The 13,781-nt window shown below is 36.5% G+C and overlaps 1 protein-coding gene across 1 annotated transcript in view; it reads left to right on the top strand.

The window, feature by feature from the left end:
* Positions 1-676, top strand: part of LOC107630421 (feruloyl CoA ortho-hydroxylase 1) — a 4,921-nt gene extending 4,245 nt beyond the window's left edge. Inside the window, exon 4 of the mRNA XM_016333538.2 lies at positions 161-676. Coding sequence (XP_016189024.1) covers positions 161-406 — 246 coding nt within the window. The 3' untranslated portion in view covers positions 407-676. The remainder of the gene's footprint in view (positions 1-160) is intronic.

Genomic DNA, 13,781 nt, shown 5'->3' with positions numbered 1-13,781 from the left:
AGTTCAGTTCTTAAAATCTCGCTTAAAAATAAATATTAGAGAATTCTAATTCTTTCTTCTTTTAGAACCTTCTTCGGTGAATTTACTTTAGACATAGCAATTATATATATAATTTTATTTTATTTGTTTTCTTTTCTAATAATGTTGTGCTTGGTGTAAGATACTAAGCAATGGAAAGTATAAGAGTGCTGAACATGTAGTAAGGACAAGCAATAAATCGAGGGTATCAGTTGCACTGTTTAATTTTCCAAAACCTACATTGAAAATTGGACCATTGGAAGAGCTTGTGAAGAAACATGGGGTGGCTCGTTATAGAGTTGTTTTGTTCCAAGATTATATGAACAACTTCTTTGCCAACACTCATCATGGAAAGGAGTCATCACTTGATTTTGCAAAATCAACCTAATAATTTGATGGGTTCGATTTGATCATCCACTTTGTAACTATAATTTATTTAAACTTTTTCAAAATGCATATTTAATCTCTAAAGTGATATGTGAGATGTGAAATATATTCATAACACACGGTTTGTGCCAATGAAACTTGGTTTCATGTCATAGTGCCTTAGTATATTGGTGGGCCACATATCACTTGTCATAAATATATTACCGGATTGGTCATAATAATACTGTAAAAACATTTGTGATGAATAAATAGAAATTATTTCATATCAGCCTTTATAAATATTAAATTAAAAAATAATTTTAAATTATTGTCTCTCTAATATTACTATAATACTAACAAGTGTCAAAGTACAATTTTAGAGATCATCAACATTGTTGATGATAATCAGTGATTAAGAGAAAGATGGTTGAATCTTGATCTCTTTTTAACTTGACTTGTATCTTTGCTTTTTTTAGAGTAAACACAGGAGATATTTAGATTTTGTCTCCTGACACGGTAGGAGTCAAAACAGAGTTGCTTGTAAGAATTGCTATAGTGAAACGTGTCTGAGTAGACAAATCAGTAGATACTTTATTTTTGTTTTCTGTATTGCAGAACTAGTAACAGAGAAGAGAGTAGAGAACGACATACAAATGTATCCTGATTCGGTTACCCAGTGCAATATAGCCTACATCCAGTCTCCATCACAACAATAATGAAATTTTCACTATCTTTTCAATAGATTACAATCACCAATTCTTCCTAGGATATATCCCAATCCTATTTGGAACAAGTCCAAATTCTAACTCAACCTGAACTTGACAAGGACTCACCCTAACTTTTAACTGTAAAGTGCTAACCCAACTTGTAAGAAAATCTCCTCAGGATCATGACACAAAACAAAAATACTAACAAAGGATTTCTGAAAATAACTTAGACTTTTTCTCCAAGTCTAGCTCTCTGCCTTTTTTTCGTCATTAGCTTTTTCTCACAAACCTCACCATGTTTGTCTTTTTTTTCAATGAAACTCAAACAGACTAAATTGAAAAAAAGAACTACAAAATGAAAACTATGAAAGAGTAGAACAAGAATAACTCAGGGAGGTATGGAGACCGAAACTATTGCTCTTTCTCTCTTACTTTCAATCCTTGGCCATTCACCCCTTATTATAGAGGAGTGAAGCTTCCAGGGCTTGAACCATCTTCAGCACTTAGTTTGTCTTCTTCTCCAACAATCAGAATTCGCAGCGGTGTGGTCAGAGGAGAGAGAGAAGACCGAGGCATTGACATGCAACCATACATTTCTCTTTCATCATTTTTCTTCAATCTTCTTGAATTCGGGCCATTGATCTTTGCTTTGACCCCAAGTTTGTTTCTTGGCCGTTGATGATGAACCACTGAACACTTTTGACTTCACTATCTTCATAGTTTCTTGAATGGTGCTTGAGACTCAGAGAATTTCTTTCACGGTTTCTTAGTGAAGCACAAATGGAAAAAAAAATACCCTTTTATGATCTTTTGTTGCGTTGAGATCTTCCTCGACCGTTTTTCTTTTTCTTCTTGCTTGAGAATAGAAATAAGCTTTTCGTTCTTCTCTTTACCCTAACTCCAGAGATTTTTTTTTCTTCTTGGTACAAAGAGTGATGTGATAGAAAAAAAAGAAAGAGAGAGAAGAGAGAATTTGGTTCGGTGGGTGAAGAGAAATGTTTCAAATGAATTTTAATTTGTTTATCCGGTTAGTGACTTGGTTGAAGTGAGATTAATTTTAATTTGATTTTTTTCATTTGACTAGAGGCTTGATTTGTTATTGATGGAAGAAATTGTGATGGTAGCAGAATTATTTTCTTGGACCATTGTGTGTGAATTAGAACTTGGGTATTAGCTTCTTGTGCCAGCTTCTTAATTTCCTGTACACTAAACTAAATAACATTAAATAATTAATAATTAATCCAATAATATTTATTCATCATCTTATTATAGTTTAGTTGACTAAACTCAACAATCTCCTCCTTTATGATAAACATTAAAATGAATTGAAAGTAAAAGGAGAGGGGTTTTTAGAAAACTTCATTTTGATGTTTTCAGTATCATGAGGCTCCCCTTTTCTTTTGATTTCCAAGCTCCCCCTGAATGTTAGCTTTTTGCAACCTAATACCAACATATTATTTACAGAAAAAATGCCAAACATTCAAATATTTTCAAGGCTTCTATCCACTTTATCAATCAGTCTTGAAAACAAGCATAAATCTGATCTAATCCTATTATATCTTAATAAATGTCAAGCTGTGAATTTAAGAACATTTCAAATTATAAGCAGCAGCTTCATCCATCATATTCTAATAAGCTCTCATGTTTCAAATAGTTTATCACAATTCACAAATCAGGGGCAACCAAGGAAGCCACTTTAGGCAGCCACTTTAAATTCATTTTTCTTTCTCCACCTTTTGTTATCAATGAGGGTAACTTGCAAGAATCAAATCAACATGCAGACTAGAATAGCAACTGAACAATCATGTTAATGATCAAGTTAATAATCTAGTGCTATTACAGTTAACCCAAAATAGATAGTATTCAAAATAGTGTCCAAAAAGCTAAACAATAGTAAAGTAGAGTCTCAATGAAATTCAAAAATAACAACATATTAATCTTTTAACAGCAGCAGAGGACAAATATTAGGCATAAGAGCTCCCATCCTCAGTTCCCAAATTTTCTTCCTCTGACTCAGTCAATACTTGATCCTCATCTAGTGAGTCAAGGTACTTTAGAAGTACTTCAACTCTAATATGAGACTTTAGCAAGGATTTCTTATTTTGGAGTGCAAGTCTCCGAGATTGTTGGCTGGAATTGACCATTTGTTTGGTCATATTAACAAATTCTTGAAGCACATCTTTAACAATTCCATTAATCAAGTATTTGTGTAAGCTAGAAGTGCCTGCAACCGAATAAGGAGGGAGGCTTTCATCTTCAGTTTCTTCCATGATCGTATCCTTGGTGGTCTTAGAGCTTTTTTTTTTGGATTGCTTCATTGTACCACCACCTTTAAGTGATGAAAATTTTTTCTCCTCAGGCTCATTGCTTAGATCAACACCAAAATACTCAAAGATGCATGTCAAAAATATTCCATATGAAAGTGAAATATTCTTATCACTTTTAATGCAATCAAACATCTGGCGCATCATTAGATAAGCAAAAGAGATTTGAATTTTGTTGAGAATGGCATATAGAACCAGGGTATTAATGAGAGTGACCCTTTGATAAGAACTACTTTGGGGCAGCAAGATATGTGTGATGATATGGTAAGGTTGTGCATGAGAAGGACCTAGAGCTCTATGAGTGGGAGTTACACCATTCATGAGGGAGATGTTTTAACAAATGTTGGCCAGAACATCTTGGTGAGAAACTCGAAGATGATTATCCTACTTTTCAGAGACATAGGCATTAACTCCTACATCTGTGTAAGCAAGGAATTTAATGATGTTTTCATGATTTAAAAGTATTTGACAGTCTTTAACATAGGAGTGAACACAATCCTCACTATATTACATATTTGCATAAAATTCTCGGACCAAGTCAGGATAAATATATTTTCTGATTTCAAATAGCCTTTTCCAATCTAAGGCTAAAAAATTTTCAACAAATTTTATTCCTTTTTTAGCCAATAAATTTAAATCAGCAATATAAGAAGAACATAGAGGTCTTTCTGTGACAACGTCTCTGTGAAATTCAAAGTCCATGCAAGAAGAAAATCTTAGAGGATCAAAATGAGAATGAGGATGTTTTCCAAAATGGATTTTGAAGCAACAGGATCTGGATAAATGGGTTCTTTGATAGAGTGGAAAAAAGATTTTTTGTTACCTTTGGATGGATGTGAGGAAGGAACTAACCATCTTGGAGGACGAAAAATTGAACGAGGAGGAGGAGAAGATGGGAATTATTCTTCTGTCATGGGCCTTTTGGCTTTTGCTGCTTTAGCCATCGAAGAGTCAGCCTCTTGTGGAGCCGATGAAGGCCTAGGATGTGTAATCTTGGTTCTCCCCATAGAAGCCGGTGGTTGAGAAGAGTGTGAGGAAGAGGAGTATGAGTGAATATGTATGTGAGTGTGAGACTAAGTTCTAGGAGGAGGAGGTTTACGAGGAGGATGAATGGTTCCTATTCCTCTGCGAGTTGCAACTTTCTTTCTCATCATAAAAGAAAATAAAAGTGTTGTAGAATAAATAAATAAGGAAGAGGAAATAGATTTAAAACAAGAAATATAAATAGATAGCCTTAGTATTAATATTATATCTATCAATATAATTACTCAAAATAATAAAGATAATTTATATATGTAAATATATGTAGCAACGTGAAAGAGAGGAAGAAATATTAGTAATGTATAGAAAGAGTATTATTGCTGTGTATAAAGAGAGAGAGAATAATATTTATTATTGATTGTAGTGTGTTTCATTCAGAGGCTTAAGCCTCTACTTATAATGAAACATTTTCAAACTACATTTAATAGAGTCATCCTTGGTAAAGAGAGTTTCATTGGAAATGGGCATCCACATCAGTACTTATCACAACACTCCCCCTTGGATGACCATTTAGCATTATTGCCTCGTTAAAACCTTACTAAAGAAAAACCCAGTGAGAAAAAAACTTTAGTGAAGGAAAAAGAGTACAATATCCTTTAGTGATGGGACTGCCTCATTAAAAACCTTGTCAAGAAAAATCCAATGGGAAAAAAAACCTGACCAAGGGAAAAAGAGTACAGTCTCCCCCTCTTGCCGACATCATTTAATGTCTCAAAATCGGCACATCCCAATCTCATGTACCAATCTTTTAAAGGAGGATTTTGGGAGTGACTTTATAAATAAATCTGTCAGATTATTACTTGAGCAGATCTGTTGGATATCAATTGTCCCTTGATTTTGAAGATCATGAGTGAAGAAGAATTTGGGAGAAATATCCTTTGTTCTATCACCTTTGATGTATCTGCCTTTAAGTGGAGCAATGCATGTTGTATTATCTTCAAACAGGATAGCTGGAGCTATCTTATGATCAATCAGTCCACATGATGACAGAATATATTGGATCAAACTCCTGAGCCAAAAACACTCGCGACTTACTTCATGAATCACTAGTATTTCAGCGTGATTAGAAGATGTTGTTGTAATCGTCTGTTTCGTGGACCTCCAAGATATAGCCGTTCCACCATATGTGAACAGGTATCCTGTTTGAGATCTCCCTTTATGTGGATTAGACAAGTATCCAGCATCTGCATAGCCAACTAGTTGTGACTTGGATCCATATGGATAAAACAATCCATATCAACCGATCCATGAAGATATCAAAAGATTTGTTTGATTCCACTCCAATATCTTCTGGTTGGAGAGGAACTATATCTTGCTAGTAAATTCACAGCAAATGATATATTGGGTCGCGTATTATTAGCAAGATACACTAACGCTCCAATGGCACTAAGATATGGTACTTCAGGACCAAGGATATCTTCATTTTCTTCTTTAGGACAAAATTGATCCTTTTTCACATCCAAAGATCTTACGATCATTGGAGTACTTAATGGATGTGACTTATCCATATAAAATCTCTTCAAGATCTTCTCTGTGTATGTCGTTTGATGAATAAAGATGCCATTTTTTGTATGCTCGATCTGCAGGCCGAGACAAAATTTAGTTCTTCCAAGATCTTTCATCTCAAACTCTTCTTTTAAAGTTTTTATAATTTTTGGAATCTCCTCAGGAGTCCCAATGATATTTAAATCATCAACGTACACAACAATTATAATGAATCCAGATGCAGTTTTCTTTATGAAAACACATGGACAGATATCATTATTCTTGAATCCATTTTTGGCCAGATACTCAGTAAGATGATTATACCACATTCGTCCAGATTGCTTCAGACCATATAAAGATCTTTGTAATTTGACTGAGTATAACCTTGCGAATATTCATTGGATGGTTTAGATATTTTTAGTCCTTCAGGGATTTTCATATAGATATCCTGATCTAATGAGCCGTATAAATAGGCTATTACCACATCCATTAAATGCATATGCAGTTTATGATATGCGGATAAACTGACCAAATAACACAATGTTATCGCATCCACTACAGGGGAATACGTTTCTTCATAATTAATACCGGGCCTTTGTGAAAACCCTTGTGCCACAAGTCGGGCTTTGTAGTGCACAACTTCATTTTTCTCATTTTATTTTCTCAAAAATACCCATCGGTATCTAACAGGTTTTACATCTTCTGGTGTACGGACTACAGGTCCGAAGACTTCACGTTTTGCAAGTGAGTCTAATTCAGCCTTCATGGCTTCTTTCTATTTTGGCGAATCATTTCTTTGTCGACATTCTTTGACTGATCTTGGCTCAAGATCCTTACTTTCATGCATGATATTTAATGCCACATTATATGCAAATATTTCATTGACAATTGTCTTATTTCGGTCCCATTTCTCTCCTGTAAAGACATAATTTATCGAGATCTCGTCATTTTCACAATTCTCAGGTATCTGAACGTCTTCTGGCATTAAAACTATATCATAATTTTGGACAATTGCAGGTGTCTCTACTATGTCTTTTTCAACAGAAATAGTATTTACCTCTTTTCACTTTCGAGGATTTTTGTCTTTGGAACCGACAGGCCTGCCACGCTTCTGGCGTGTATTTGCTTCGGTGGCAATTTGTCCAACTGGGACATCAATTTGAATTGGGACATTTTCTGCTGGTATATAAGACATAGTTATCCTCTTTGTATTGGAAAATGCATCAGGCAATTTATTTGCTATTCTTTGCAAATGTATAATCTTTTGAACTTCTAGTTCACATTGCCCTGATCGATGATCTAAATGCATCAAGGATGATGCATTCTAATTAAGTTCCTTTTCAGGAAGCTTATTCTCTCCCCCCTAATGTTAAAAATTTTGATTCATCAAAATGACAATCCGCAAATTGGGCTTTAAATACATCTCCTGTTTGTATCTCAAGATACCTCACTATAGAGGGAGAATCATATCCAACATATATATCCAATTTTCTTTGGGGTCCCATTTTGGTGCGATTAGGTGGTGCAATGGGAACATATATCGCACACCCAAATATTCTTAGATGGAGAACATTTAGCTGCTGGCCAAATGCTAATTGCATAGGAGAGAACTGATGGTAACTCGTTGGCCTCTTCCAAAACCATGGAAAGTTAAAGATTCATTTTGGGAACATTCAAAATCACCCATCCAACAATGGGATTTTATAACAAAAGTTTCTCGGCAGAGTCTCAAGTCTTTAGGGAAGGTCAACTTATATCAATTCCTTAAAATTCATTGAAACTCTTAAAATCATAGATTCTCGGTTCAAGTAAATAAAACTGAATATATTATGAAACCGATCATACAAAATCACAAGTTCCAACCCGGTCCAAAAATCAACTCATTTGAAACGGAACCGGTTCATTTGAATCAAATCACCTTCAGGTTTCTTTTTGGAATCCATTTTTCTAACTTTTCCAAAATGCCTCAAATTTAATTACTCAATCAAAAGTCTCGATTCCTTTGAAATCACTAAAAGCTCCCTTGTTGTATTGAAAGCAATATTAGAGCATCATTCTTTTTCAGCTCCCAGCCACTTTTGCAATAACCATAGCAACACTAATCGCAACATATAATAATCAGGACTCGATCCCACGTTACCAAAACTCATTCATTAACCAAACACAACAGAATACTAACGCGAGATTATTCGAAACATAATTTCTTACCGAAATAATACAATAAGGCAGCTGCGATTCCGAACCGACCCCGGCAACAGCTCCGGCGGCGGCCAGAAGCTTCGGTGGATCAACTATAAAAACCGCGCAACATTAAAACTTTCTCGAAATCCAAAAAGGCAGAAACTTCAAATAAAACCCTTACCGGCCACTTTTTTCGGCGACGGCAGAAGTAGTCAGAAGCTCCGGCGGTGCAACTTGGTCGCGATAGTGGCGTTTCCCAGCGCCAGGGCACGGTGGCACGACTGATTTCTCCCCCGGGAATGGCTATGACAGAACCAGCTTCTCCCCCTTCCGTTCACAATCCCAGCGGCAGCCACAGTGGTGGTTCTGGACAGCTCCGGCGACAGTGGGCTCCGGCAACTCGCAGAACCCAGAGGCAGAGACAGACAGCAACTCCGGCGGCGCCAAGCTCTTTCTCGGCGAACCGAAGCAGTAGACTAGGGGGGTTTCATCTCGCTTCTTCGCTGCTGGCAAGGACAATGACTACCCAGCTCCGGCGACGGCGCGCTCGCGGTAGCAGCGGCGGTATGCAGGTGCGACGGCGGCGCCCAAGGTAGCTCCCCTCTCTCTTCACCGCGAGCTCCCTCTTTGCGTGACGCCTCCCTCTCTGGTCTCTCGCTCCCCTCTGGTCGCGACATGAACGGCGGCAGCAAGGAGGGTTCGACGGACCCGAGCAGCGCGGCGGCAGCGAGCTAGGCGGCTCCTTCCTCTCCTGCGCGCGCTCTCTCCCTTCTTGGTCTGTCTCTTTCTTCTCCTCTGGCTTCGCGCTCGCCGGCAGCGCCGCTGGGGATCACAAAAACAACGGCAGCGGTGAGGAAGTAAGCGCGGGGCAGCAGCGACGACTGGGTAGTGGTCACGGCGCAGCCCTTCCCTCTCTGCCAGATCTCGCTTCTCAAGCTCCCTCCCCCATGATTTTCTGTTTCTGTTTCCTTCGTTGGGTTGCAGGTTTGCTGAAGGGAAGAAGATAGGGTGGCGGCTGCTATGCTGGAAAATTAGGGTTTCATCATTTTGAAAACTAGGGTTTGTGTTAGGCTAGGGGTAGTTTAGTAATTTCAAATAAAAGTAGGGAATAATATAGTAATTGAAACTCAATTAAATTCAACACTAATTATATATAGAAAATACTATTTGTTCATCACTTTCACAAATTATTTTCAATAAAATGTCCAAATCAAATAATTATAAATAGTATAATTAATTTCTCTATTTTCCAAAATAGCTGTATTAATATTTAAAATATTACTTATCCAAACCAAATCATATAAAATACTTATTATTTTATAACTATCAACTTTATAATTCAAATATAGAAAATAATCCAATAATTATAAAATTGGATAATAATCATAACTCGCCTCAAATTCGATAAATCAAAACTTGCCTTAATTATCTTTAATAAAATAGTTTCTGAAATTAAGGCTATAAATAACCATAGGATTTGAGACTTGATCATAATAAGACTTTTCAAAGGTTCTGGGTCTTACATTCTACCCACCTTATAAAAATTTTTGCCCTCGAAAATTGTTATAAAACGAAAGAAATTTCATATCAGTTCACCCTTGAATACATTTAAGAGAGAAGCAAAATGTCTCAACATATAAACATATATACAGTTTTCAAATACTTGGATGGTCGTATGCATAAAGGTACAAAGGTAGGAGTGTGATTGCAAGGCAAACGTTACAAGATTGGCTCAATGCACAAGGTCACATAATCTCAAGACTTTACAAAAACTTGAGGTAACAAAATAGGGTGCAAACTAAGATAGGCGTTCACAAAACAAGGCGGTAATTAGTGTGGTAAAAGGCTGCAAGGCATGTTGGTATTTAAACAGCGGCATGACGTTGCTGACAAATCTCGTTCCCACTTCAGAACTTCAATTTCCCAACTCCACCAATCATATTACAACCTCATAGCCAATCATAAGCCTAACAACCGCAAATCCGTTCGCAAGGAACAGAACACCCACAACTCATAACGTTTTACACCTATCGCTTCACCCTCCATACACACATATCACGTCTTAAAGAACTAACGCATCGCGTTACTACATCTACAAGTCGCACGTGATATCAAAACAATTCTCGAGTCTACTCAGAAGGATACCAGATTTAGAACGGAAAGACAATTGTCGAGGATAGTACTCAAAGATTTGAGAGAATATATCCAATTCCAGATAAACAAGGACACTCAAGCAATGAAGTTTGCTAGACTCAAGTCAATTGACAACTTCAAAGATAACCCTTAGATCCAAGAAATTCAATAGGACTAATAAGAAGAGAACCAGCGCCTTAGTTCGAAACAAATTCAAGTTGAGTCGAAGAAGTAGGAGGTTTACAAAAAGGAATATCAAACCCAAGGCAAAGCTCACAAAACTCAAGAGCACGATTAAAAGTACTCCCAAATACATTGTTCATAAAGGAACCGAAACTTGCGGAAAAACCACTTCGCAATCTAAAAACAAAGGTTAATTAACAACATCCTTCAAGAGAGTAACAAAAGCATAGTCGTGGCTTTGCTTTAATGCAAGTTCATATTGAAGTAGATTTTGTAGAGTTCTAAAAACAAAATGCACACAACTTTGGCTAAGAGCTAAAATATTTCCTCAAATATTTTAGAAAGATAATTAGATGCACAACTTAACCCAAAGCAGTTCATAAAAACTCGGAAGTAATCAAATGCTTGTTCAAAAATTCTAAAATTCATATTCAAACAAGCGTGTATAACATTTATAGCATGGACGCAAGAGGAAGTTAAACTCTCTTTAGAAAAGAAATCCCGAGGTAGAAATTTGCTTACAATTTAGTAAAGAAAATAAGTGGTGCGTTACAAACGAATCGATTTCCACTAAACAAGGAAGCTTTCCAAAACTTCATTTAAAACAGCGTATGCCAACTTTAAATTAACTTCGTCAAAATTGAACAATGGTTTCAATCTCAATCAAACGACAGGAAATAAGTTCCGTTTAATATTTCTTCAAAGAGAATTCGAAACTTCCTTAAAAAGTTCAAAACAAGACTCCAAAACTGTTCTTGAAATCACCATCTCAAAAGAACATTCAAGAAGTTTAAGATGTACTAAATAGGAGTCAAGCCATAATAGAAATGATCTTAAATCAAAGTAGTTCAAACAAGATTCACTAGGCATGAGTCATCAAACAAGCTTTCAATTGATCCAAAAGAATACAAAAGTCATACGAAAGACGACTCAATCATTAGTAATTTCTCAAGGATAAATCTTTGACTAAAAACTCTTGTAAAGGCAATGAGAGGATAAACGGTGCACGAAATTGAAACAAATCAAGCTGACTCGCATAAGAGTGAGATTCACAAGAGAGGACAAACCAAGATCAATGGTAATTTCGCAAGATGTAAAAGATTAGTTAAAAATAAAGTAAAGTATGACATCCATAGGGATGAAAGGTTAAATAGAGAATTTAGCCTGTTCATAAGAAGAAAGCTATGAGTCCAACACTTTCAAAAGAACAACCATGGCACAAACCATTAGCATGCTCAATCAAACTCAAATCAAAATGAATTAAATAAAGTTTATCAAATGAAACTCAACCGAGACAAAAGTGGTAAATCTTTTCTTTTCAAAATTTTGAAAAACATCTAAATACATAATCAAATGAAGATGTGCATTGGAACCATAGTAAAGTTACTAGAAAGTCAACTTGTATTTTAAGTAGGTGCAGTTCTATAAACCAGTAAAAGTACAGGCGAGGCCTTAGAAATAAATAGTTGTTAAACTGTATAAGAAATCTTCAAAGTTCCACATATAGATAAGTGTATATCTAGTCAACAGCAATTTTTATAAAAATCTCAAAATTAGCTGTAATCACTGTCAAATAAGAGGAAAACTGAATCAACAAGTTCTCTAAGAATGAACTCGGAACCCGGAGCTAAAAGTCACGGCACATTAAGACAAGTTCAAGGCTACATCAAGGAACACATGAAGCAAGAAGAACTCAAACAGAGGAAGATAGATGCAACAAGGATTCCAAACAAGCATATGCAATTAAGATCAAACAAGAATGCATATGAATAGAGGAATAAAGTCGAAGAATCAAACTACTTTTCAAGAGGATTAGCAAACAAGAACTTCAAGTTAGGATATGAAAGAACAGGTCGACTCGAACAAAATTCAAGACACACCACTGAATAGCCCCGAGAAATATTTTCTAACGTCCCCAAAACCCGCGATTCGCTTTACTCAAAACTCGCATATCATCTATGACAACCCATTAGTGCTCTCATATACACAATTCACTAGTATTAAGCCGGCCAAACTTAATATCAGGAATCATGCAACGCAAGACTAACGGCGTTATTCAATAGATCGTCATGTGCATAAAGCTCTAATTCTTGTCATTCGACGAGACCTATTACATGACAAATACTTAGAGTATGCAACTGAAGCATAGTCAGTCCATTCCTCAGGCTCCACAGAAAGAACTGCTCTGATACCATAATGTAATACCCTAACTACCAAAGCTCACGCTTCCGGCTGCGCAACTCTGATAGCTCGGATATTACGACGACACTTATACTATTTAATACTAAAATATGAGCCTGTTTGAAACTTTAAACCGCTCCACCGCTCCCAAAAATATTTTTGATATACAACGTACATCCATACAACTTACAGAAACTAATAAAGAGTACATACATATATATATATATATATATATTTACAAGCATAATCCAATACAATTTCCTATCCCTCTTACAGAATATCTCAAGATAAAGGCGAGGGTACAAAGAATAATAATCTAAAGCAATACAGAGCATTTCAACAACAACTAAATAAACTCTTCGTGACTTCTGCGCCATATCCTGAAAGGGGAAAATGTAGGGGGGTGAGAACATCATCCTCGAAAGGGTTCTCAGTAGAGGGTTTTTGGGAATTACTGTAATAGGATACGTGAAGATAACCGCATCAGTGATTAATGACCGTCTTATGCCTCTTTTCAAAAACAACCGTTTACAATAAAAGAAAAATCTGAAATCTTTTCTGAAAGAAGAACAGTTCAATTCTCAAAAACTCAAAAGCCTTTCAAAACGGTTTATCTATGCTAACCAAAAATATCCTTTCATATTTTATTCCAAACCAGAAACACAAAACCGAAATCAACCATCGGTTCAACTCATTCCAACCACGGCTCTAGGCCCAAACAATCCAACCATCAACCAATCACCACAATCCAACAGAGTCCCAGTAGCAAACACAAATAGGAAGATGCAAGCACAAACAAACAGTTATTGCAAGTAGAACAATTAGCAATTAATCACATAGGCAAACCAAGTATAATATACACACCCAAACAATGTCACATAGATGCATATGATGTATGCCTGTCCCTAGTGGCTGATGATATCATCTGTCGGTTACCAAGCCAACCCGACGTGTCCGGTAGCTAACCCGGACACAGTCTCTCTGTTGCGCTTTATTATCATTAGAGGGTATCTGCGCCCTGTCGCTATTAGAGGGTATTTGCGCCCTGTCGCCATTAGAGGGTATCTGCGCCCTGTTGCCATTAGAGGGTATTTGCGCCCTGTCGCCATTAGAGGGTATCGGTGCCCTGTCACCCTTACAACCAGAGAGAAAACACAAGCAT

Source organism: Arachis ipaensis, chromosome B03 (genome assembly GCF_000816755.2).
Source record: "Arachis ipaensis cultivar K30076 chromosome B03, Araip1.1, whole genome shotgun sequence".
NCBI lineage: Eukaryota > Viridiplantae > Streptophyta > Magnoliopsida > Fabales > Fabaceae > Arachis > Arachis ipaensis.
This window is presented reverse-complemented; position numbering and strand designations above follow the sequence as displayed.